At 35.8% G+C, this 27,140-nt stretch overlaps 3 protein-coding genes across 3 annotated transcripts; 1 reads left to right on the top strand and 2 right to left on the bottom strand.

Moving 5' to 3' along the window:
* Positions 1-918: 918 nt before the first annotated feature.
* Positions 919-7,931, bottom strand: LOC119782399 (GTPase IMAP family member 8-like). Its single transcript, XM_038283348.1, has 2 exons — positions 6,387-7,931; positions 919-1,758 (listed from the first exon to the last, which is right to left on the bottom strand). The coding sequence occupies exons 1-2, from the start codon at positions 7,834-7,836 to the stop codon at positions 1,127-1,129; spliced, it is 2,082 nt and encodes a 693-aa protein (XP_038139276.1). The 5' UTR covers positions 7,837-7,931; the 3' UTR covers positions 919-1,126.
* Positions 7,932-7,944: 13 nt separating this feature from the next.
* On the bottom strand, positions 7,945-11,540 carry LOC119782398 (GTPase IMAP family member 8-like; the record flags this gene model as incomplete). The annotated part of the gene is made up of 2 exons (XM_038283347.1): positions 10,528-11,540; positions 7,945-8,141 (listed from the first exon to the last, which is right to left on the bottom strand). Coding segments are annotated over exons 1-2 (795 nt in total), but the record flags the coding sequence as incomplete, so codon positions are not given.
* A 7,412-nt stretch (positions 11,541-18,952) lies between these two features.
* LOC119782396 (actin, cytoskeletal 3-like) lies at positions 18,953-24,078 on the top strand. Its single transcript, XM_038283346.1, has 8 exons — positions 18,953-19,075; positions 19,155-19,163; positions 19,908-20,009; positions 20,417-20,450; positions 20,550-20,711; positions 20,842-21,033; positions 21,220-21,401; positions 23,761-24,078. Exons 1-8 carry the CDS (start codon positions 18,953-18,955, stop codon positions 23,902-23,904), a joined length of 948 nt encoding a protein of 315 aa, XP_038139274.1. The 3' UTR covers positions 23,905-24,078.
* The last annotated feature ends 3,062 nt before the right edge of the window (positions 24,079-27,140 follow it).

Below are 27,140 nucleotides of genomic sequence, written 5' to 3'. Positions count from 1 at the left end.
CCCTTTAACCTACTGTAATTGGGGGGTGAAGCTATTAAATGATTTACAGCCTAACATAATTATTTTTAAATCCATTCTTAAAGATACGGGAAGCAAACAACCATGAGATCATAATGAGCCATTATAACTTTCCCTCACACTGGACTGATTCAACCAGAAATAAAGCTTTATATTAGAGGAAAAAACATTTACAAAAATCACACTGGGAGAAAGGAAACAAAAATAAGTAATTAAATTAAATTAAAACAAAAAACACTAAAACGGTGACGGATGGGAGCTTTTTTTTGCAGGTTGGCAGGGACATATAACTAGGCCCAAAATAATTGATACATTCAACACATTTAAATTTCAAACATTTTATTTTATACAATGTATTGTATAAAGTTTTACTTACAGAAAAAAATAATACAGAAATCAGTGAAATCATCATACAATAAAGTGTCATGAACAGACTGTCCAGTATCATCCTGCAATCAGCTTCCATATATAGGAATTATTAGACGCATAAATTTAGAGCTTTAGAGCTAAATAAACCTTTGAGCTCAGCTCTGTATAATCACAGCGTTGGTCTGAATCAGTTTGATTTACCAACTCAACAGTAACTGATCTCGTTATCTGGTTCTACTATCAGCAGTTCTACCTGATCTTCTACAATGTTCAGGTAGATGTTCCAGGAAAGCACTGAAAACACACCTGACCACATATTTAAAGGAAAGATAACATCCTTGTTTTTACTAAAACCTGTTGGTTCACTAGTTCTGAGGATAAAAAAATGATAAATATCAATGCTAATTCAACATGGATTTGGACATGGTTGAGTTTTTCTTCTATGCCCATTTTCTTAGATCTGAGAATGAATACCTTCCTAGTGAAACATGGTATAGAATAACAGATAAAAGAGTGAGACATACGTACACACAATAAACAAGTTCCCTACAAAAGATGAGACTTTCTGAACTAAATAAAAATAAGGAAAACTGATTGAGAACACCTATTGTTAGTTCAAACAAACAAACAACAAAAAAAAGATATATAAAATTTTTCTGTAATCAAAGATTTCAGAAATGTCTATGCTATCTTTACTATTAACCAGTTACCCTTTAAGCAGGCCACAGTTGTAGCAGATTCATTTATCGTTCAGCAGGTCTCTAGTGTAGCAGTTGTCTCGATTGACCTTTATCAAGTCATCAATCTTTTGGATCAGCTCAGTAACTTGTGAGCGGTTCTTTTTATCATAGTTTTCAAACACATGGTATCTTCCTACACAGTCAGAGATCAGCTTCTTACAGGAATCATCACATGCATCTTTAATATAATCTTCAATGGACATGTCATCTTGTTTTAGTTTGTCTCCTTGGGTGAACAGGATGATTGTAAACTTTTTATAATTTTCTCCCAAAACTCTCTCAATAAGTGTGAATGTCTCTCTGTCCTCTGGTGATAATCTGCCGATCGGTATCACCAGCAGGAAGACATGTGGACCTGGATCCAGAAGATCAATGCATTTCATCAGCTCCTCATTGACCTGCTCAGGTGACAAATTGTTGTCAAACAGACCAGGAGTGTCGACAACAGCAAGACGACGACCGTCTACTTCAGTTTCAGCTTTTTGACACTTCATAGTAACTGACTGTGGAGATACTTCAGTTTTAAACTCTCTTCTTCCCAGGATGGTGTTTCCTGATGAGCTCTTACCACTGCCAGTCTTCCCAATCAGAACAATCCGAAGACAATCAGGGCTGCAGGATTCCATAGGACCTGGAAAATTATACCAATAATGAGGATAAGAAACTGAGAACATTTTAATATTTTTTATCATCTAAAAAAATTAATCATCCTTAACCTAAAGCTACAATAACTGCTCTAAAGCGGAGAAAGTGGTCACTGCATTGTAAAGTTTGCCAATGTGGAGCCAAAGTCGAAACTTTGACAATTTTCAAGTGTCATGATTGGGATGGGGGGGGGGGGGGGGGGGGGGGGGGGGTTGTAACTTAAATATATATATATATTAAAGTTACGAACAACCTTTATTTATTTACACTGCAAAAACAAATCTAAAAGTATTTTTGAAGAAAAAAAATAATTAAATGTATTAAAGTATATTGGTCTTCAGTTTATGCAGGTAAATAATAGGATCTGCCAATGGGATGAGTATTTTTATATATTTTGCACAGGGAATGAGATAATGAGTTTTGTTTTTCTTATTCTAAACATCAATCATTTTAATCCATTTGTAAATTGTCTTTTTCTGCTTAAATCAAGGAAACTACATTGAATTCAAGGAAGCTTCAATCAATCCTCTTTACCTCTAACTTTCAAAAAAACACAGAAAAATTTAAAATAGAATCATAAAATGCTAAAGAAGATGTAAAAAAATGCAGGAACTCGCCTCAAACCGTACTTCTGAGCAGGATATAATTTTGGTGTAAATGTTAACTTCTGCTTGCAGTGATCAGTGATTTTCTAAAGTAAATAGAGATTATTGTTGTTAGGGGTGAATGAAATCTGTCCATTTACTATTTTCAGTTAGCTTTCAGGCACCATATGTAAATTACTCAGAAGATAAACATTGATTATTATTGCTCCTCTGAGCTTTGTTACTAATGGTAAATCCCTGACCCACCATGGTTAAGAGAGTCTAGAGTGAGATGATCTTTGTCCAGCAGGAGGTTTGGACATAGGATTGCTTTTAATTATCAAGCAGTGCTTGGGTGGCTGCTTTCCTATATATATATATATATATATATATATATATATATATATATATATATATATATATATATATATATATATATATATATATAAAAACTGTTTTCTCACCCCTCGTGGGGTGGTATGTGTCATCCTCAAGCTCGGGTCCTCTACCAGAGGCCTGGGAGTTTGAGGGTTCTGCGCAGTATCTTAGCTGTTCCTAGGACTGCCCTCTTCTGGACAGAGACTTCTGATGTTTTACCTGGAATCTGCTGTAGCCACTCTCCCAGATTGGGGGTCACAGCCCCCAGTGCTCCAATTACCACTGGCACCACTGCTGCTCTTACTTTCCACATCTTTTCTAGCTCCTCTTTGAGCCCTTGGTATTTCTCAAGCTTCTCGTGTTCTTTCTTCTTGATGTTGCTGTCGCTTGGGATTGCCACATCTATCACTACTGCCTTCTTCTGCTGTTTGTCGATCAACACGATGTCTGGTTGGTTAGCCATCACCTGTTTGTCAGTCTGGATCTTGAAGTCCCATAGGATCTTAGCTCGGTCATTCTCAACTACCTTAGGAGGTGTCTTCCATTTTGACCTTGGGACTTCCAGCCCATACTCATGGCAGATGTTCCTGTACACTATGACAGCTACCTGGTTGTGGCGTTCCATGTATGCACTTCCTGCCTGCATTTTACACCCTGCTGTTATGTGCTGTATTGTTTCAGAGGCATCTTTGCACAGTCTGCATCGGGGGTCCTGCCTGGTGTGGTAGACCCTGGCCTCTATTGATCTTGTACTGAGTGCCTGTTCTTGTGCTGCCATGATTAGTGCCTCTGTGCTGTCATTCAGTCCAGCCTTTTCCAGCCACTGGTAGGATTTTTTTATATCAGCCACTTCTTCTATTTGTCTGTGGTATATGCCGTGCAGTGGCTTGTCCCTCCATGATGGTTCTCCTTCCTCTTTCTTGTCCTCACTTTCGGTTTTCTCCTGCCTGAGGTATTCGCCAAGCCATTTGTCTTTGGGGGCCATCTTTCTGATGTACTCCTGGATCTTAGTTGTTTCATCCTGGACAGTGGTCTTGACACTCACTAGCCCTCGGCCTCCCTCGCTACGCTTGGTATACAGTCTCAGGGTGCTGGATTTGGGGTGGAACCCTCCATGCATTGTGAGGAGCTTTCTCGTCTTGATGGTATATCCTGGTATATCCTGATCATATATATATATATATATATATATATATATATATATATATATATATATATATATATATATATATATATATATATATATATATATATACATATATATATATATATATATATATATATATATATATATATATATATATATATATATATAGGTATATATATAAGGTTTACTCATAACTGTTTAACCAAAGTGTCTGTAATTTGTTTTGACTCTGAGTATTTTCCCATTATTGTAAGTAAGGGGGAACGGACGCTGCCCAGGCAGAACAGGGCAGAATGCTGTGCCATTAGGGCTGTATGATGAACTGTTCTCTCTTTGCAAAGATATGAATAAATGTGATGCCGACTGAGTGAAATCCATCGATCTCTGTTTATTTAACTAGGATGAATAGTTCGTCTACATGAAAAACTCTCTTAACTCTTAACTTAAGTAAGAGTGTTAAGAGTTACAGTGTTTTAGGATCACATTCCAGAAAAGAAGGAGATGGTTTATTTATTCATCATTTTATTTGACAGGGACGCTGCAAAACAATGTGCTGCGCAAACCAGATTTAGCTACAAGCTCATTTCCATGTGCTGTCTCTGGGCACACCAAGAAACAGCAGGATTACATTATACAAAATACTGCAATTAACAAACAAGTTGATTCTCCTTATGATTTTATCAATCATAAATAATATTTGTTTTCAAATGGATGTTAACATGAATTTTAATCATGTAAATTTTATATATTTTATAGCCATCTCATTATTTAATGGTGCATTTTACTATCTTATGATATATTATATCACTGAGTAATGTATTAGATAAACAGATAATTACATTTTACAGCTATGTGTTTCATAAGACATGAATTTATATCTTGGGACATTCGCAATAATGTATTTCATGATATTATCACAATAATTGTGAAAACTATCTTGTGACTCCAAAAATAGGTGTCTGATTTCTGCTGATCTAGAACAATCACTCTCACATGAAAGATGTATAAACCTGCAGCAGCAGGTTTATACAAGTTCAGATAAACATTTTTCTGTCTGCTTCTACACATTATTCCCCCTCTTTATAAGTAGTTTCATTACAAAATCGGACCCTAAGAATAACTTAATGATCCAGGAAGAAGAAAATATGATTGACGAATAGACAGCTCCATCATTTGTTTATAGTTATATAAACAAATAAAGAGACAATCCAGTTTCTGAATCCACCCGTTTCAAAAGTGATCAATCATTAAATGAAACGGCTGCTGAATCAGCCAGTGCGGTTGGTTAACCGGGTCTCAAACTTCACTGCATCTGTAATCAACATGAGCCTTATTCACTTTCTGAAGCGTAAAGAAACTGGACACGCTACAAATAGTCTTAATAATTTGAGGTACATTATTTTAGCTTTCTTTCCACCTGTTCCTGAATTACATATTTATACAGAGCAAACATGATCTAACTAAAGATTAAGTTGTCTCTTCTTTCATGTGGAAGTCTAAACCTTCAGGATAAAACAGACTTTATAACATTTAATCTACCTTAAATTTTTAAATAAAAATACTTTATTGTATAAGCTGAGAAGTCAGAGACTTTCATGCCAAATGCTAATGAAGCAGCTTATGATACATATGTTTCTGTTGTTTTTAGTTTGCTTGAATCATTCAGGAATCTGTACCTTATTAAATTCTGGACTATAAGTTAAAAATGTCAAAAACTGAGCTGTAACTGTTGTTTGTTTTGTTTAAACTTGGCTTTGAGTTAAACCTGAGTTAAATGATTGTTTTCAGTAATTTAACTTATGGAGAAGCAGAATTTAGTTCCTATGCTCCACTGATATGGAACAAACTCCCAGAAGACTGGAAAAGAGCTGAAAGCCTGAGTTATTTAAAGTCAGTGTTAAAAACCCATTACTTTAATGATGACTTTGACTGTTGATTTGTTTGACTTATGTTTTATGTATTTATTTGCTTTTATTCTGCTCTTATTTCTCTTCTATTTGATTATTTAATTCATGTAAAGGACTTTAAATTGTCAATGTACTGAATTATGCTATACAATAAACTTGTTTTGCCTAATTTTCTTAATCTAATTATAATCTTAACCTAATTATCTGTAATCTGTTAGTGCTTGGTATGAAAACAAAGCTTACTGCAATGTTTAAACGATGATTGAAAATGTAATTAAATGTTGATGCAATTCTCTGTCATGATTTTCCTCTTGGCAATATGCTGATAATGTCATGGTTTAAACTCATTCAGTCTCACCTTGAAACCTGCCTTGATTTACAGACTCCAGTGGTTCTGGTCTGTTATGAACCTCTTGTCCTCGTTCACTAGTATGACCTGACTTAGTGCCCTTATCTCCGTCTTTATTATGATAGAAAGAAAAAATACTTATTAATACATTATTGATGTAACAAATCAGTAAAATTTACATTAAGAAAGTAAATATAGCTGAACAGATCACTTTTTAAAATATATAACTTTGCCTAAAAAGTGAGTTACCTGTGTCAGTGGTCTTCATTTCCAGCTGTTTCCCTTCAGCCTGTAGCTGTGAAAGGTTTGCTGTTTGGCCAAATGCTAAAGCTTTAGCTGTATATTTTTCCATCAGTGCTTTGATTGGTTCATCTTCTGGGTTCATTTTCATCTCCTGCAGGTTCTCTTTCAGCTCTTCATGCATTCGCTCCCAGATTTTGTCCTTTTCTTTCTCCAAAGCTTCCCTCTCCCTGACCCTCTCTCGTCTGCACTGCTCCAGCTTCTTCTCAGCCGCCTCTTTTTGTTCTTGTTCAAAACTAACTTGTTTCTGCAAATCATCAACTTTTTGCCGCCAATCTTTCTGCTGTGATTCTTCCTTTCTTTTCCATTTCTTTTCCTCTTCATCCAGTTCTTTCTTAATCTTTTCAAACTCCTTCTTCAATTTGTCTTTCTCCTTGAGCAGTTGAGCTTTCTCCTTCAATTCCTGTTCAAATTTAGATTGAAGGGCTTTAATTTCTTCACTATATTTTTTATTCTGCTTTTCTTCCCTTTTCTCCAGTTCTTCTGTCTCTTTCCCGAGTTTTTCTCTTGACTCTAAATCATATTTAACCTTCATCCCACTTTTCTGTTTTAGATTCTCCAGTTTCGGTATTAAAGTTCTGTCCATCAAAGCCCTGGTGAACATGTTTGTTGAGAAGGAGCTGGACCCCTTATCACTTATTGTTTCCACCATCTCCATCAGTTCTGATATCTCCTTCTTGTCCTTGATGTTGAGAACAACATATCTATGTTCACAGCTCTGAAGGAGCTCCTGGATGTTTCTATCAGTCTCAATGAACTTAACATCTCCAGCTGTAGGATCTGAGTCCACGGTGAACAGGATCATGGTGAAGTCATTGACTCTAGAGCTGAATGTCTCCTGGATGGTCTTTAACTCTCCCTTGTCTTCATCAGTGAGGGGACCCACAGGTAGGACCAGGATGAAGGCGTGGACACCCTCAGGATCACAGAGGGAGATACACCTGAATGATTCCTCCATCACTTTCTGCTGAGCTTTTCCATACAAGGCAGGCAGCTCCACCAGAGAAACCCAACGTCCACTAACCTCTCCCTGGTTTCTAACACACTCTGATGAGCTGGAGGCTGAATGAAGATCTATCTGACCTAGAATGGCCTTGGCTGCTGAGGTCTTTCCTGATCCTCTCCTCCCAAACAGAACCAGGTTTATTGAGGTTTCAGTAAGTCCATGTTTGAATCTGATGGTGTCTTCTGTGTAGGTCAGACATGTCCCTTTGTTTACATGAACAATATTCTCAATCTCCTTCATCAACAGACTGTGGTCTTCGTCATTCATGTTGTAGCATCTTACTTGAACCAGCCTGAGGAGCTCATTGACAGAAGAACTTATTTCAGTGTCATGTGTTAAAATGACTATTGAATGTCTGAAGGCTTCTTGACCAAACAGACTCAGGATGGACATCAGTGTTTCTCTTTCCTTTTCAGCAAATTCTGAAGGTTTCACCAACAGCAGTAGAACATTTGGTCCAGAAGGACAGAGACTCACACATTTCTTCACATCTTGGATTTTCTCCTTAGACATTTTGGACATGTCGGGAGTTTTTACCACAGTGAATGGTTTTCCGCTCCACTCTCCACAGCAGACCACACAAAGTTTGGCTGGGAAACATTTTTGATAATGAAATTCCTGCCCTCCAAGGATGAAGTTTCCAAGTTTTGCTTTATTTTTCTCACTTTTCCCCAAAAGCACAATTCCAAAACCAGATGCTGGAAAATTAGAGAAAATTAACCAATAAAACAGTCAATCATCATGTTTTTTGTCACTTGTTGGCTACAGGTAACAATAGTCACAGATAGTCACAGGATATTATAAATGATTATAGGCTGACTGTTTCTCAGCATCATAGTTGTTAGGTCTGAATACCACAGTATTGGTTTAATAATATTCATTAATTGTTGTTGTTTTTTTTGTTTTTTACCAGTAATACTGTTAGACGTTGTATGGCAACATCTAGGGGTCAGAGTGGGACATAATCATGGTTTAGAGGAAGTGTTCAATGAGCAGACTGCACCACACCGAGACTACGGTAAAACTGTGTTCTAAGCTCTATCTGAAAAACTGCTCTACAAAAGCAAAGGGAATAGGAGCCTCAGAGGATGTGTAGCTCTATTTGATTACATATAATAAAAAGGAGATAGTTGTTCAAAACATTGAAGTTCATTTCAAATTCTATTTTTTTGGAGATTTTTTTTTTACAAATTTGAATAGGAGCACTGTCATAATTAAGTACTTTTAATTTCCTTCAACCCTTTTCCTTCCTGCTTCTTTTATGGTTGTTGAGCTATGTGGAGACTGGCTTTTTCTGGGGGATGTTGCTTGTTATGTGTGGGCTTTGTCTGGGAGCTTTAGCTTCTACCCAGTGAAAACAAAAAACAAAATGTATAAACTATCCTAAACTGTCAGCCTAGCATTAATAGAAGTGACCTCTAGGCTGTCTTCCAATAGAGTATCATCAATAACTCTAAAATAACTTTTCCTCATAACTATCCCAGGTATTTTTGAGCTCTGAAACCTTTAAAGACAATGAATGCCTTTTTAAGTTCTCAGTCCTCTGAGTCATGGCAACCACAAAACAGGTTTAAATTGGAGGCCAACTGGACTTATAAAAAAATAAATTGCAAAACATTTTGCAATAATTTTGGCTCCATTGGTTTGAACACTCCACACGTCATACAAAACTCCACATACTTTATTTCAAAGTCTGGCATTTGAGTGAAACATTTGTTTCTTTGGATGTAACCTCTTGCAATCCCACATTAAAGGCAGTGAACACAGTCAGGTAATAACAAACACGATGAAACCCTGAAATACAGAAACGCTTTAACACCTAACTAGATTTGTGACCTGTTGGACCTCTGCCTGACAACCACATACTTCAAATACAGTGATAACTTTCACCAGCAGAAACATGGCTGCGCTACGGACTCCCCAGTTTCACCCATGGTTGCCAATCTATATGGACGAAATGGAGAGCAGAGCCCTCAGCACATACAAGGGAACACAACCATCCATGTTGAGATACATGGATGTCACCTGGCTCAAAATCCAAACTCAGGAAATTGGGGCATTCACCAGTCGCATCAACTTAATGGACAGAAACATCAAATGCACTAGGAGACCAAAATATAAAATGCCCCCCTTCCTGGACTGTGCTGCACATTGAGAACACTGGAAGTCTTAATACTGAGGTTTACCAAAAACTTGCATATACAGACCAGTATCTTCACTTTGACTCACGTCACTCACTGGAACATAAACTTTCTGTAATCAGAACTCTGAGAAGCCAGGCCGACAATATTCCCTCAATTACAGAGGAAAAATCAAAGGAAAAAAAAACCTGTCAGGAAATGACTTGAAGCATATCCAAACTGTGCATTTGTTAAGTAAGCCAAAACAAATAGCAGAAAGATCCTCTGCTACATCTTCATACTCTTCATAGCTTACATGCTCTCCGTTGTTCTGTTTTACGATTTTTAGTAACTCAGCAGCTCTGACTGCTTGATGTCCATCCTCTTTAAGTATCTGTTACCAGATTTTTCCATTATCTCCTTTATTGGAAGCTTTGCCCATGAACTCATCCATGTGGATTTTAAAATCAATATAAATAAATGATCAAATGACTGATCATTAAACGTTTCTAGGATCATGCAGATCCTGTTCTTCTCTTTCATGGTAAAGTCTTCGGGTTTTACAACCAACAGGAACACATGAGGTCCAGGAGCAGAAACCCTCGCAAAGTCTTTAATAAACTCTGTCATTTTGTTTGCTGTGGGAGACTGAAGATCTGGAGTACGCAAAAACAAATAGCAGAAAGAAAAAAACTACTGGAAACACAGAAAAAAATTCCTTCGTTCAATATGTCAGGAATTTCTTATAAAGTTAGAGGGATTTTCTCCAAACCCAACATACCAGTGAATTTTAAACCCAACAGCACAGAACCGATGAACACTCCTGGATAGGAGTCGAAATGTTTTCAGTAATCAGAGCTAAAGTCTGGTTGCCTTCCAATTTAAGCCTGTTTTGTAACATTACAGATATGAATGAAGCAATATCTTTGTCAAGGTTTTTGTTATTTCATGTTTCTGCACTTACCAGTAGCTGCATCATCAGATCCTGTCGCTGCCTTTTCTTTCTCACTCTGAAATTCTGCATCTTCATACTCTTCATAGCTCACATGCTCCCCGTTGTTCTGTTTTACGATTTTTCGTAAGTAAGTCAGCAGCTCTGACTGCTTGATGTCCTCCATCTTTAAGTATCTGTTGCTACATTTTGCCAATATCTCCTTTATTTGAAGCGTTAGCCCTGAAATGTTCTGTCTGGGTTTTAAAATCAATAGAAGTAAATGATCAAATGACTGTTCATTAAACGTTTCTAGGATTATGCAGATCCTGTTCTTCTCTTTCATGGTAAAGTCTTCGGGTTTTACAACCAACAGGAACACATGAGGTCCAGGAGCAGAAACCCTCGAAAAGTCTTTAATGAACTCTGTCATTTTGTTTGCTGTTGGAAACTGAAGATCTGGAGTATTGATCACAGTTATTGTCATGTTGTTCACTTTTCTACTGATTTTCAAACAGCACTGAGCTTCATCTTTAAAACAATCCTCTCCCAGTATGAGGCGTGCAACTGAGCTCCTCTGGGACCAGCTGCTTCCCAGCAGAACCACCCTGAGCTCAGACACTGGAAACATAGAAACAGAAAGTTAACAGAAACATCACTGAAGTCTCTGATTCTGGAAAATTCAGGAAGGAAGTTAGTTTTATTAATAACTAGAAAAAAACGATGAGGGCAGATTTAACATCAAATTTTCAACATATCTGATTTTTCTTTATGAGGAAAGTGACTAACTCTTAACTTCAATTATAGATATTAAATATTAATCAAGTTTATTTTTCTGTTTATCTATTAGCTATATTTCCTTTAGAAAATGCATTTTAATTTGAAAACACTTTTTCTGTCTTCTCATCCTTAAATCTCCCAAATCAAAATCTCCTGCTTGCTAGCAAATGTTTCTTCTCCCTCAGGACTGTTTCTGAGCTTTGATTGAATGATTCTCCCACAAAACTCCTTCCCTCTTGTCTGGATCTTCACCATGACAGGATTTTCCTCCCTTTAAAGGTTAAGTTGTTATCCTGTTCATTTAGGTCTGTCTTCTCTCCTTTAGGACTCTTATTAATCCTTAAGATCAAATCTGTGCCTTAGAAGCATTTCTAGTTAGGAATGATGTGTGTGAAACCATTGCTTTTTTGAGGTGTAAAGTTTCTTTATAGAGTTCTTACATCCTGTGTGTTTTATTGAGGGACTGCTGATGGTAAAACATTTTGTTCTCTTAACAGACTGTGTCAGAAAAGTGGATGAATCTCCATAATCAGGGTAGTTATTTGTAACACATGACTGTAAGTGAGAGCTAATTAACATAAGGAGAAGAGAATCTATGAAAATAGATTTGGGTCTTTACTGTTCAATTGAAAAAAGTCTTATTAAATAAAAAAATATATTTTCAGTAAAAACAAAAAACAAGACGTCAGTTCAATAAAAAACCTTTAAAACTTTTAAATCAAATAAAAATGTATTTAAATGTGGTCTAAATGTGGTTGAGATAAAAAGTATATAAATTGAACATAGTTTTTCTTTGATTGAAAAGCTGGAAAGGTTCAGTCTAGGATACTGGATGTGACGTTTTCTACGTAGAAGATGTTTCTCCTCTCTTCTTCAGTTCTAACTGATGATGTGGGTCACTGAGATTAATATACTGTAGGTGGAACTAAGAATGACCAATCCAGTAGGAGGGATCAGAGCCACAATATGTTTAATCTTCCTAATCCTTTGTTCCACCTACAGGATACTGTAGCTCCTCCTTGCCTACCATGGTGGCAAGACATCCATAAACCTACAAACCTACTAAATATGGGGCACCCTGAGTTCCTATCATTAAAATGTGATAAAATTGCAGTCGTTCTTATTGGTTTGGTTATGAGCACCCTTGTAAAAATTCTGTAAATAAATACCTTTTTTAACCCAATAAGAATATCACAATTAAATAATGAATTGTAAGATTTTATGTCTTTTTACTAAAAAATAATGGTTAAATGAAATTACAGGATTTAAATTGAATGCAGAATACACTTTGCGGTGTGGCTCAATAAATCATAACATTCACTAAAAAGAGTGACAGGACAAACAACCATTCATGCACACACTCACACCTAAGGACAATTTAGAAAAGCCAATCAACCTAACAGTCATGTTTTTGGACTGTGGGAGGAAGCCGGAGTACCCGGAGAGAACCCACGCATGCTCAGGTAGAACATGCAAACTCCATGCAGAAAGACTTATGTTCAAATAACTATTTTAAATAAAATAATAGCATTTTTGTCTTTATAATTCAATCAAAAAAGAAGCTGCTTGAAAAAATAGATAGAAAAGCCACTCCAATGAAAAGAAAACATTTTCAACATTGCAAAAATAACTAGATTCCAACAATTGCATTTGAACACTTTATTTGAAAATGTTTTCTTTGATTGATGTAATGATTATTGTTTCTATTTTCAACTATCTACTATAGATCTACATAGATGATATACAGACAGACAGACAGACAGACAGACAGACAGACAGACAGACAGACGGATAAAACCTATTCTTAATACACACATACCAATATGTTTCTTTAACTGTTTAAACAGCACATATTAGTATCTTACACTTAAATATGACTAATTTTGCAAATGAATGTCAAATGAAGACAAAATGTAGTAAAAAAGTATTTCGGATGATCTGTACTCACAGCACGGAGGAAGAAATTCATAGCTACTCCTTCGTTTTAGTTGAGCCCAGCCTGTAGATTGATAAGATATAAAACTTAGGAGACAAAAAATTTACTCTACTTTATACCCGTTAACCAGGTTCTGGGGTTCCATAGGTAATTATTCACCAAAACATAAAAAAAATATGATAAAATAAATAAATTCAAACAAATTAAACAGTTAAGGAAAGCCCTCTGGCTACACCTTGAAGCTTTCTCTCTCTGTTTCTTTTTCCTGAAAAGAGATCTCTCGGGACAAACTCTTTAAATAACACTTCATAATGTATGTGTTTTAAATAACCATGAGATATGGCAACAGATTTTAGTTGAAATTGTAATCTTACTCAAACAGAGACATTTTTTAGAGTAGCAGATGGAAGTGCTTACCAACTGCGCCCACATCTATAAGAAGTGGCCACGAATCGCAGTTAAAGAAGCATTTTATACAACTGCAGTCTGCCACATCATCACATCATTACATCATATATGTAGGTCAATGAGGAGACATCCATGCCTCCAGCCTTACCGATATATAACACTTTGCTCTTAGATCAAGGAGAGCACTCTCATACATTCCCAAAAAATAGTATTTTTTTAAAGGGAGGGTAAAACCAGTTCTGTATTCTCATAGCATTCACCGACAAAGCTGAAAATGCTGCTCATTTTTTCTCAAGTCTTTATAAATCAATGGATGCCTGGATTTTCAGGGAAATGGGAATAGCTGTGTGACAAATTCCCTGGGATTCATATTATCTGGGTAAAACAAATCCTGGGCTTTAAATCTCGGGGCTTACAATGGAAATAATTGTTATTCAGTTATTAATGGTGCAGATATCAACCAAGGTACAAGTTAATACAGTTGTTATGGAAAGTTATCAAAGCAATCATTTAAAAAGTAAAACTCACACAATAAAAAAAAAAATCATAACTTAATAAACAATATATATATATATATACATATATACATTAATTACGACAACATATTTCTCAATATGTTCCTATGCTTTATTTAATTTTCATTGGACGTTACAGAGGGGAGAAAACTATTAAGATTTTAGTAACACTTGAACCCCAGCATACTGACCCTATAAGAACTACTGCAGGAAAAACTGATATAAAATAATGAATCTACGCCATATTTTGATTACTGAAGTCAGACAAATAGCTGAATAAAATAAGAGAAACTCACTTGATGCTACAGCCATGGTAGCTTTTTACCCTGCAGACACAGTCAAAGAGAGATTGCAGCTACATTGGTATAAATTATATTGCACATATAAAAATGAAAATATATGAATGCATGAGCTCATTGTTTATTTTTATGTTCAAATCAAGTAACATGTATTTATATCATCATCAAGGCAAGGCAAGAGTACTGATACAGCTCAGTTTAGTAGCAAGACAATTCAAAATGCTGTACATGCGAAAGGCAGATTTTAAAAATAAAACTTTGTTGCTGTGGAATAAAGGTAACAGGAACAATGAGACAAAAGTTCAAATAATCATTTTTTTTTTATAAAAAATTACTAATTAATAATTTTATAAAAGGAGAGAAAAATGATTGACAAAGCTTGGGGTCCTGAGTCTGGTTTTGACTCTCTTCTGCCTTGCTTCCTTTTTATATAAGTTGAGACTGGATTTGTTTTACTGCTGTCCTACTGCAGTTTGTTTCTGTCACACCCAGTAACTGAATATGGTGATGTACATACTGTTTTTCTTTGAGAAAACCTTAAGTCTACAATAAATTCCATACATGATCCTTTTCCTGAAAACCTGCCTTAACTGGGGAAAAAAAGACAGGCTACTGTCAATAAAATGAGAATTTTTGGTAAAAAAACAACAAAAACATTACAACATATTAAATCAAAGCACAGAACAAAAGCTATGAGACAGGGAAAAAAATAAATTACAAGAAGGAAAAAAAAAAAAAAATATATATATATATATATATATATATATATATATATATATATATATTAGGGCTGGGCGATATAGAAAAAAAGCTTATCGATAAAAAAAAATGCATATTGATCGATATCAATAGTTATTGAAAAGATTTGAAACCATATTTTATGTGCAGCTCTGCCTGGACTTTTTATAATATTGCTAAATGATTTAATTTTAATAAAGAACACAAACACAGACTTTGAATTAAATCTTTATTTAACCAACTTTTCTAACCATAACAGAATTGTTTTAAAGAAAAATAACTTAAGAGACCTGGGTTATGTTATTAAATACTGACAAAGAATAAAATAAAGTGACCAGAAAAGTGACCAAAATGAATATAACAAATACCCATTCTTCTAAGCTTAACCTGGTTCAGCTTAGTTTCCTGCTTTAACCTGAGTTATTACTTTGAAGTTTCTGGCCCCTCTGTATTTTTCTCTCAATCGTTAGTACTATGTGGGAAACTGCCCAGAACTGAAAATATATATATATTTTTCCCGAAATTCCCGAAGATTCCTCGGAGGAGAGCCGCGCCGGGGCCTACACAGCTCGTACTCCTGTGGGTGTGAGCGGCTGAGATGATTAAAAAAAGTTGGTTGTGTTATCAGACTTCATTTTCACTGGTTCCCGACACATTTTACAGATGACTGTGGTTTGTTTTTTGTCCGACTTGCCATGACCGAAATACTGCCAAACTGGCGAACTACAAAAACCCTTCTTTGAAACAATTTCCTCCGACTCTCCTTGCTGCGACATCTTCATGTGCTCTGTGTTGTGGTTTGAGAGGGCGGCACTTGGTGACGGCGTGCCTGGGTCCGTGATTGTGATTGGTTGGGAGGGAGTAGTGACTAGCATAAACATACATGATAGGCTACAACGAGAAGAAAGGAAAACTGCGTTTCTTTTTTATCGAACTTTTATCGACCCTCTTTTTTTCTATTGCGCCACAAGTCTATCGATCGATATATATCGTTATTGAATTATCGCCCAGCCCTAATAACTGTATATATTTGTGTATATATTGAGTTAAATTTTTTGGATCTGAATAAATATGTGTAATCTAACTGAAAGGTAATTATAGAATTTGTTTTGGTCATTTATGAGGCTGTGACATGTAAGGTATTATTATGATATTATCTTTGATGTGATTAAAATGAGATGGAAGGGACCTCCTATTCATTCTGATAGCAGCTGTCTGAACTGTGTTCTGACCTAAGGTGGCCGCCCTTTAGGCAAATCGACCTTGCTGCTGACAGCGTCCAATAAGGCGTCTACATATATAATGTCTATGGTTGCATCACTCGTCTCTCTTCCATATGGCTGAGTTACAGTATTTGCTTCTTGCTGCTGTATCAAACTCTCCAAGCATTAAAAGGGTGACTAGATTTGGGTTTCTGAAAAGAAGGAAATATTTTCTTTTGGGTGGGTGGGTGGGGTCCTGCTGGGCAGGACCGGACACTTGAACCGAGCCGTCAGCTCCGGGGCTGGTCCAGGAACCCCGGCGGACAGGGAGCCACCTGGGGATGGAGTGAACGAATCTGACCTGGCAACGGTATGCTTCCACCCGCCTGCCTTACCATGCTTCCTCCCGCTCGCGTGCTAAGGCAGGCGGAAGCACAGGGCTGCCAGTGTCAAGGCTACCATCACTGCCAGAGTATTACTTTGTGATGAAAGTTGGTGGGCACACTTGGGTGGTGGCTCATGGACCTCATGGACCCCTCTCAACTGCATATAGCATACTACACATCTCATTAACATCAAGTTTTGTATATTTTTTTATGTTAAGTGGGCCAAATCGCCTATATTAAAAGTAAACTATTGCAAATTATTGCTGCAATCTGAGTATTTTATCAGTCATGTGACTTGATTAATAACAGGTGTAATATTAGTGCGAGGCCACGGTGTGCACATGTGATGTTGCTCAGTGGTCCTCTCTATTCAGGAAGCTGGTGTGTATGCACAGACATAAAATATTGCTTATAATAAATATCTGTAAGCATAATAGTTTTTACATATGATGGAAATGGCTTTCTATGTTTGTAGTAATAACTCTAATTTTCAAGTATTTAGTTTTTTAGTTTGGATCCTTCCAGGGGTCCTTACAAAGATTCATAAAAGACATAAAGGAAAAGAACACGAATGGAGTAACACAAAAATACATAAGATAAAATATATATCTATATACATACTTATATACACATACACACACCAATACTTCAACACACAGATACACATACACAACATTACATGTAAGTACATAATACATATACACATATATATAACATATATGCATGATAGATTAATAAAATACAGTGGACAGTTGTTTAAATTCTTCTTATAGTTGTAGGTTATAAAAAAGTCAGATCTCATCATGTGAAATGTCTTATTGTATTTGATAATTTTGTGTGTATAATGTAAAGAAAATCCCACAGGAAGTTATAGCTAAAAGCAAAGATTTAATTTATTAATTTATTATTCAAATGAATCTTAAACTGCACTTGATTACCTGCTGGTTCCCCATGGGGTGTCCATTATAAAGATACCTATATTATACATTATATTTGCAGTAATAATTGGGCTTATTTAGCTTAAAATATGAGAAAAAAAATGCTGGTTAAAATTTCAAGGTAATATAATCACTCTATCATTTATAAATTTTTTTAGCAAGTTAAATGTTAAAGTATTTGATTTGCTTTTATTAATATTTATTCAGCAAGTTCAATATTTAGTGTGGAACCAAAATATTTAGATTCAAATGAAATATTTACTTGACAAACAATATTTTTCTTGAAATTAAATATGTAGTTGACAAACCTTAACATTTAGTTTGTGATTGAGTATTTAGATCCTATCTAAATGGTTTAGCTCTGGCCTAACATTAATTTTGCAATTGAAATATTTAGCTGTGACCCAGCAACCCCTCCTCTCTAAGATATAATTTTGTTTAGATCAGATTCTTAGTTATTATTTTAAGAGTGAATATTGACTATATAAAAGTTAATCCAGGGCCCTTGAGCAGGAGGATTTTATATGTGCCTTTTGATTTATATGAGCACCCGCCCCTTTAGTACCCTGAGGGGGTTGATGAACTGCCCGGCCATATTTCCTAAATACTTTGGGATGGGGTTCAGATTCCCTGGAAGTTTTGACAGTTATTGGTGTTAGCTTTCAGTTCAGGTTTTAGACTGAGTTCAGATCTTTAATTTTAACTATCCACACCCAGAGAGCCACTCTAAAACAGTTCAGCGCTGAGTCCATGGTCATTTCCATGAGCACCGCTCATTTCAGATTAAAGGTTAATGCTTCATTAGGGCAGATTTGTGCAGAAAAAAACGATAAACTGCTGAAAATGTATACAGATAAAAAGTTCAAACAGGTGCCATCACGAGGTTATTGTGTGGAGAACAGAAGAGCTTCTGAAAGAATAATTTCCAAAAGTTTGTGAGGTTCAGACATCTTCGTTGTTTGTGGGTGACAAAATACTTATTTTCCATCATAGTTTAAAAACAAATCCTGGAATGTGGTTTCCTGGATTTTCTTTCTCATTTCGTCGCTCATAGCTGAAATATCCCTATAATGAAAATCGCAGACATATATCATCCTTCAAAGTAGGAGAACTTGCACAATCACTGCTTGACTAAATATTTTGTTGCTCTACTGTTTTTCTAAAAAGTATTATTTTAAAGGGCACAAGTAAAGAGGTTCCATGTTTTTATGTTGTCTTTTAAAATTTAACAGTTTTTTCTTCACTTCCTTTCAGAAATGGATGATGAAATTCCTACTGTTGTTATTGATAATGGGTCTGGGACGGTCAAGGCTGGTTTTGCTGGAAATGACGCCCCCTCCCATGTCTTGCAATCTATTTATGGCTACCACAAATACACGGTAAAGTTTCCATGTAAAAATGTATTTTAAAGTCAAATATGTTTAAGTGTGAAACATTATTTTGTCCTTTTTTTTACAGGATGCATCAGTGAGTATGGGACACTGCCAGACGTGGCTGCTTGGGACAAAACTTTAAGTTAACATAGATACAGACCTATAAAACTAAACTCTCAACGGACATTTCTTCATATATACAACAGTACGGTTGTGGAAGCAGGACAAGTCTTAAATCTAAAAGACACATCATGAGGCTCACAAGAAATTAAGCTGCAGTGTAAAATGAGACATTCATACTTTTCACCGTCACCCTTTCTGTTTGCCATATCCAGTTTTCCTTCACAATTTTATTCTGTATAAAATGCATTTTCTATGTTTTATTCTAGAATAATTTATTTTTATCGGTTATTTCATTTCCTTTAATATAAAATATTTTTTTGGTCTGGGAGTGAAACATTTAACTCTACATAAACAAGTAAAAACATTAGAGCCATACACTGTTGTCTACATATACACAACCTGTCAGTTAGGCTACATACAGCTTATAAAATAAGTATTAGATGTATTGAAAATGCCACCCTTTTCTCAGTAAATATATTTCTAGAGGTTTTTTGGACATGAGATTTTCACCAGATGTCAGTAACAATCCATGCCATCCACACATACAAACAAATCAAACCATAGATGCCCAGAAATGATGTTATGTGTAAATCGCACAGGGAAAATGTAATCAAATGCAGGAGGTTTTCAGGAATGCTTTTCAGAGCATTCGGCTTTGCAAATATTTCTACACACTGCCTCTGAAGGATGTCTCTAATTCTCCCTTTTACTGAAGACCAGCTTTGTTGGAAACGAAGCCCAGGAGAAGAGGGGCATCTTGGCCATGAAATACATCACTGACAACAACTTTGAAACTGACTGGGAGGAACTGGAAAACGTAAGGCTATAGTGATAAAACTATGTATGTGACTGGATATGTGACCAGTTATAGGCAAAAAAAAAAAAAAAAGGATAGCATAAAGATCTTCTCTTTTCTTATCAAAATGTTTGACACTAATCACCAATGTTCATTCCAAACAGGAATGTTGTGATGATATGTTTGACTATACCTTAGCTTATTTAGCTTTTGGGTATTTTTTTTTTTTTTACCTTAATGCTCATATTTATTATTGCTGTAGATTAACTCTCACTACCAGAGGGAATTTCTCATTGAATAAAAGGGTCACTAAACCACCACTGTAAATTTTATAAAATAACTGGTCAAAAATACATTGTTAAACTTCATAAATGTTGTTACTAAACTAAATTCAATATTCTTTTAAATGCACTGATTGATTTCAAAAGTATGTTCCCGTCAAAGCCCCAGACCCCACATCCAGTGGGACTTTGGACTGAAGGCCCCCCTCTTTTTTTTGACTAAACACCAAGTCATTTTTGCTTCTTAGCTGTACAACTGGGTTGTTTATTTATCTTTCAGGGCTTGTTGTGGACTGTGGTGATGGTAACAGTCACACAGTCCCAGTATATCAGGGCCACGGTATGCCCCATTCCTTTGTTTGCACACCAGTATCTGGAAGAGGTCTGACGGAGTACCTGGTCAGGATTCTAACAGAAAGAGGCAACTATTTCAGAACAACTGGTAAGAGGCCCACTGAATGTTTATTTTATTATTATTTTTTAAATTTTATATCTAATAGTAAGTATAGAGCAGAAAATATAAATTAGTTGAGGCTGGTTGTTTAATGTGTGACACTCTTGCTCTAAAACAGCTGAGCATGACATTGTGCGAGACATGAAGGAGAAGCTCTGCTATGTGGCTTTGGACTTTGAAAAAGAAATGCAGACGGCAGCTTCCTCCTCCTCTCTGGAGAAGATCTATGAGCTTCCTGATGGACAACAGGTTCAGATCACCAGTGAAAGGTTCAGATGTCCGGAGGTTTTCTTCCAACCTTCTTTTATCGGTTTGTAGTAAAATGAAATTAAAGTCCATCCTCAGGTATTTAAATTTATAATCTTATGCCATCTCTATCTATTTCATTCTTATAAATTGATTACTATGTTTCCTAAAATCCTGAGACTGCCTAAGATTATTTAAGATACATTTTTGATATATATATATATATTTTTTTTTTTTTGGTGTTGTTCAGGAGAAGAATCACCTGGTATTCATGAGAACGCTTACAACAGCATCATGAAGAGTGATATAGAGATTAGAAAAGATCTGTATTCCAACATTCTGCTTGCTGGAGGATCAACCATGTTCCCTGGATTCGCTGAGCGCTTGCAAAAAGAGATGAATGCTTTGGCCCCACCTACTATGAGAACAAAGGTGCAGAAGTTTGTTCTTTTATTGCACATGTGTGAGGAGCTTTAACACATTTTATTCATCCAGAAAATAAATCTGCTGTGAGGATTTAAAGACTGTAAACATTTAAGCCACATACCATATGTTCTTCTAGATAAGAGATGAAAGCTTTGAAAATATTAAAACCACTATGATTGCCAAACATTATTTCAGTTTAAGGTTTTATCTTTTTGTTGACAGGCTAGATCAGGAGAGCTTTTAATGGCAGTTTTGATGGTTAGTGTCAATTAAGAGCTGTGGAGGCTGCTGACAAACCCCCTCAAACATCAAAAGGGGTGTTGAAATCCTGATGATGCAGATTTAAAGTATCATAGTTGCATCACGGATGCATAGTTATAGCAATCATTATAGCTATCATTCACATTCCGTCACAGCAGCTGCTGAAATATGCATGCCCCCTTAAAATAATAGAGACTTGCAGTTGATTTCACATTTTCCTCATGATCACAAAGGTCCTCTAAGCAATTAGTATGAATTTCATAAAAAATAAAAAAAATATTAAGGGTTAAAACAGGGAGTATGCATGGCTCCCTTAATCTAGCATAGTAAACAATTATCCATCCATCCATTTTCCATAGTAAAAAACTATGGAGGATAACGTATATACATTTTTTAATCACAAGTATGGGTTTTAGTTATGTGAGTGGTGTCACCATTTTTGGGTTTGGAACAGGGGGGTGTTTTTCAGCAGCGTTCATAGCTGCTATGTCAGAAAAGGCATCCCCTGGTATCAAAGAGGAATAAACAGTTTTAATGAATTTCACATGTTCTTAATATTGAAACATGTATTCTAAGCTACTTGTTTCATGGGTGCATGATAATTTTGGGGGTTAAAACACATTGCGATACATTTCTTTGCAGCCTTAAAATCAGTGCTGCCAGAAAGATGCTTGTGTGTCTTTATGCTAATGTTGTCCAAGATTAGCTTTTTCTTCAGGGTCTATGACTTTAAAACATTTGACTCAAACAGGTTAAAAAAGGGTTATTAAAGCCGTTATTTTTAATGGTCTTCCTTAATATGAGGCTGTACTGAGAAATGTGTGCTCCCATGACAGGGAATGCAAATCTCAGCAGGCATGCCCCTCAAATAATTTGTCCAAATAGAGGAAAATGTCCATGAAAATTATTGATTGTGGTTGATTGAATCCCAGTTGCTATATGAACATGTCTGATCATGTCTAAGATATAAAGAAAATTATAACTCGCAGGCTGCAGCACACAAGGCTTCTACACTGGATTTGAAATTACAAAGAACTTCTGGAAATTTCACTTTAGTCCCTCCCACTGATACAACTTATAGCATTAATCAACTGGAATGCATATTGAGCGTTATCTCACATGAAGGAACAAAAAGAAATTGTATATAATATTAGTGCACTAGTACAGAGTTGCACCCACCTCAAGGATAAATGCAGGGGAAGCAATGTAACCAAGTAGAGTTTTAAAACACAGATTATTTTTATTAAACCTATAAAAACAGCAAACAGTAAAACAAAAATCTTAACCAAAGTATTTATTAATAAAGAGTCCCAAAAAAGGATACAATTAACAAGGGAGGTGGAGTTCACTCCACTCAGCTCCATGTAGGTCGTTGGTTCTCTCCTCTTGCTGGCCTGATCATTATGAAAGAACTACCTCAGGACAGGCAGTTGCACAAATCTTCTTCACACATCCTCAATGACATGGACAAAGATCAATCAGTCAGAGTATCGAAGCGCTACGTACACACACAGGTAGAGAAGCTCTGCCCAGCTGCCATGACAGCTGTCTTGCTGCCTTCCCCTGATCACTGTCCTTATTGATGCTCCTCCTATGCTGCTGACAGCAGGTCTTGCTGCTGGTCCTAAAGCTTTCATCAGCTTTCAGTCTTTAGTTTCCTCTCCTTCCATTTAAATACTGTCCTTTCAAGCCACCAACAGCCAGCTAACAAAGGTCGACATAAGTGAGATATCTTATGGTAATTAAAACTATAACCAAAACATAAAGAATAAAATAAAAAATAAATAAAAGCACACATTACAAACCAAGATAAAAAATAAATTAAACTTTAAAACATGAGATTTAAACAATATACACACCAGGCCATGGTCACCCTGTAACATTAGCCAGAAAATGTGACTTATTTCTGAGCAACAACAATTTAACTGAGAAATGCTTCATACAAATCCAACACATCCTTTCTAGCTGATTGCTTTTATTATGTCTTTCAATTTGATCAAATGCACCAAAAACAAGCTATTTATCTAAGCTCGTTTAATAATATAAATTATAAAGTAATGAAATTAAACCTTGCTGCTCTGTGTTGTTTCTTTTCCTTCTCCAGATTTTTGCTCCACCAGAAAGAAAATACTCTGCATGGATAGGTGGCTCCGTCCTGGGGTCCCTCTCCACTTTCCAGCGGATGTGGGTCACCAAACAGGAGTATAATGAGTCTGGCCCCACTATTGTCCACCACAAATGCTTTTAAACCGTTTCTCATTGTAACCCTTTCCCTAAACTTCCATTTTTTTTCTTTTTGCACCAAGCTGAGAAGAGTCTGTTGTGTCTTTTGCAATCCAATATATTATGGTTTTCACTGGAATCTCAAGTACAAAAAAACTTCTGTTCAATTGTCTTCAATTATATGTTGAGAGTTCTATTTTTTTTTAAAATGAGTGCACTTAATAAATCTTTTCCTCATACATGTGACTACAGGTATTTGAATAATTGTAAGATGTTTAAAATATAACATCTCTGTGGAGGTCTGTGGAGTTTCACCCTAATACAGAGATGAAGAGGCAGAGATGATTTCTTACAGGTAGCCAATAATGAAGAGGTAGAAAGTACAGAAGCAATAATTCAGAAACTATCAGCAAGGAACTCAGGAATCAGAAACAAACATAAGGAATGAAGAGAATCTAGCAACCAGTAACTGCAGATTAGGTGTATATATGCCAAGCGGAACAATGAATCGAGTAATCAACTGATTGGGAGCAGGTGTGGACAGAAGGATCAAGAAGGGAGCTACAGAAAAGGAGACTGGCAGAAGGGGCCGACAGAGAGTAAGTCGGAAAAAAAATAATGCCTAAATTTAACTAGAAAATAGCTCATATGACATTAAATGGAATTGAAACTGATGACATGAAACTCACGATGACATGAATGAAGAAGTGTACCTGAAAACCCTAAGTGAAACTTGCAACAGAACCTAAAATCATAATCAGGAGATCATGACAATCAAAGATTTAAGGAAACTCAAATTATTAGCTTGGTACTAGCAGCCAAGTGGAAAAAAGATTCATGTTTCTTTATATATTGAATAGCATGCACATGTTTTGGTTAAGTAATAATTTGCAAAGAAAATAATCATTGTAACCGTTGCATACCTTACAATTACTACAATTTATGCAATTAGAGTAAAGCAGCTCTTATCAGATTGACAGTTTCCTCCATGTCTGTAAAGAGCTGAAGCATAAACTGAAAACAAAACTGGTCAAATTAAAGAATCAAAGTAACAGAAAAGATAATATTGTTTTTTTTTTCCATGATGATTGTTGGAAAATTTTTATCACTGCTGCACCTAGTTTTCCTTTATGTCATACAAATTCAGCCCTGAAGCCTCTGAAAAATGATGTCTGACAGAGAGCATAAAGTTGCCAAGGGAATGTGAAGGTCAAACATAGACTGGATAGTGATTTCATGGCTCTTTGAGGTTGACCATTAACTTTAGACATGACTGACATGAATGATAGTATCAAGGGAATTAGGGACACATGGTCCTACACTGCAAACAGGGTGTAGAACCATGGCATTCTCCCTCACACACTCCTACTCTCAACATGAAGGCACTTCAGATAGAATTTTCAATCAAATCCTCCTGATTGGTAAAAAGGTGTTTAATATTTAAGGAAACCCAGCTGATTGCATCAAGTTATTGACTTTGTTTTATTGGCTCCTTTTGAATGATTATGTAGCAACAGTACATACCCTCCACTGTTGCTGCATAAATGCAGCAACAGTGGAGGGTAAAAACTAATCAGAAACCTGCATCAGATTTTTTTCTGAAGTATCCACAAATAAACCTTTTTTCATCGCTTTTTATTGTCATTACAGTGTCACAAGTACGGAGCAATTAAATAAACTCTTGGTGTGGGAGTTAAGGGTCTTGCTCGGGGACCCAGAGTGGCAGTCCGTGGGAGTGGGGCTTGAAAGCAGAACCTCCAAGCACAATGCCCTAACTACTAGGCCACCAACTCCCTGCAGTGAAAATCGCAGCTTTTACTATGATCTTAAATTTTATTATGTTCAAGCAGAAATTGATGGAGTCAATCTGTATTATTGATTATAGATTATTGGGATACATTCCAAGACATGAAAGCCTTTTAAAATTAATGCTTCCATGTACTGGATAGTGATTTTCATGGCTCATTGAGGTTGATCACAATCTATAAAATCATTACTCTACACCTTAGCTTATGTGTAGCAGACAAATGTCTGTCTTTTTGTGTCCACAGACTTGGTTTATGTAGTCGATGAATAATTTAATTGTCTAAAGCTTTCTTACATCATGGAGCTGACAGTGTGCAATATAGAGAATTTTTAATTTTCATGTACACAAATGGGGGCAATGCATTTGTTTTTTTTCTCCAGTATCATAAAAAAGTTTGCAGTCAGAGCCTGGAAGAAGCATTCTGATTAGGGTTAAGAGGTTGGGACAGACCGGAGTACCATATTCCCTGCTCTTCTCTGACACTAAATGAAAATGTTACCCTTTTCTCTGTGATAAATACACTAATGGCAAAGCAATAATTCAGAAGCACAGAGGCTTAAAAAAGCAAAAACAGGAAATAACTTCTTACAGCACTTATTTTCATGTCTTTATTTAAAAGCAGTTAATATAAAACAAACCAAATTAAGCAATTCAACCATGAAACATTTATTTTTATATACATACATTTCTGCTTTGAGTTACCATAATTACATTTATAATATACTTTCATTGATGCTTTTAATAGTTTCCATACAGTGCATGTGCTTTGAGTGTTTAATCACATCGGACTTTTTTAAGAAATCCAGTTTAAAAAAAAAAAAAGCACAGCAAAACTTTTATTGCAACAATAAATGTTACAGAATAACTGGCAGAAGAAAAGATAAAAAAACAGTCACAGAATGGAAAACATTTATTTCAGTCCTTTGTGTATTTTGATATTTCCTTTGTGTAAATTATTTCTTAAAAACAAAAGAAAAATGTACAGATTTTCTCATTGACTAATAGTTTTTTTTTTTCTTGCATCGATTAATGTTTCACTCCATGAGCAGTTTTTGATGAAATACAAAGTTTCAGAAATACATTCAAAATTCAGTAGCAGATGCTTGATTTGAAAAAAAAATAAATAAAAAATAACAAAACAAAACACACTAATCTATGTCTTACAAATAAAATTATATTTGTATACATACAGTTCTCAGTAAGATGGCAAGGAATAAAAAAAGGACATCAACGTATATAATTATAACCTCTTGGAGGTTTGCCTCTGTGTTTTTTTGGACAAATTCAAACATATAAAAATAAAGCTGAACTAAAGCTTCCAGATATTTACATCAGAATGAGTATTCACCAGACACATGTGGCCCCCATACAGCTAACAACTACAGCATCATCAGCACCATGCAGACCCAGATTAACCCAGATGCTGATTCTGCTATAGTGTGTGGTATGTTTGA

The sequence above is a fragment of the Cyprinodon tularosa genome, unplaced genomic scaffold, assembly GCF_016077235.1.
Source record: "Cyprinodon tularosa strain WSP-4 unplaced genomic scaffold, ASM1607723v1 ctg192, whole genome shotgun sequence".
NCBI classification, from domain to species: domain Eukaryota; kingdom Metazoa; phylum Chordata; class Actinopteri; order Cyprinodontiformes; family Cyprinodontidae; genus Cyprinodon; species Cyprinodon tularosa.
Note: the sequence above shows the minus strand (reverse complement) of the source record. Positions and strands in the feature narration are given on the sequence as shown.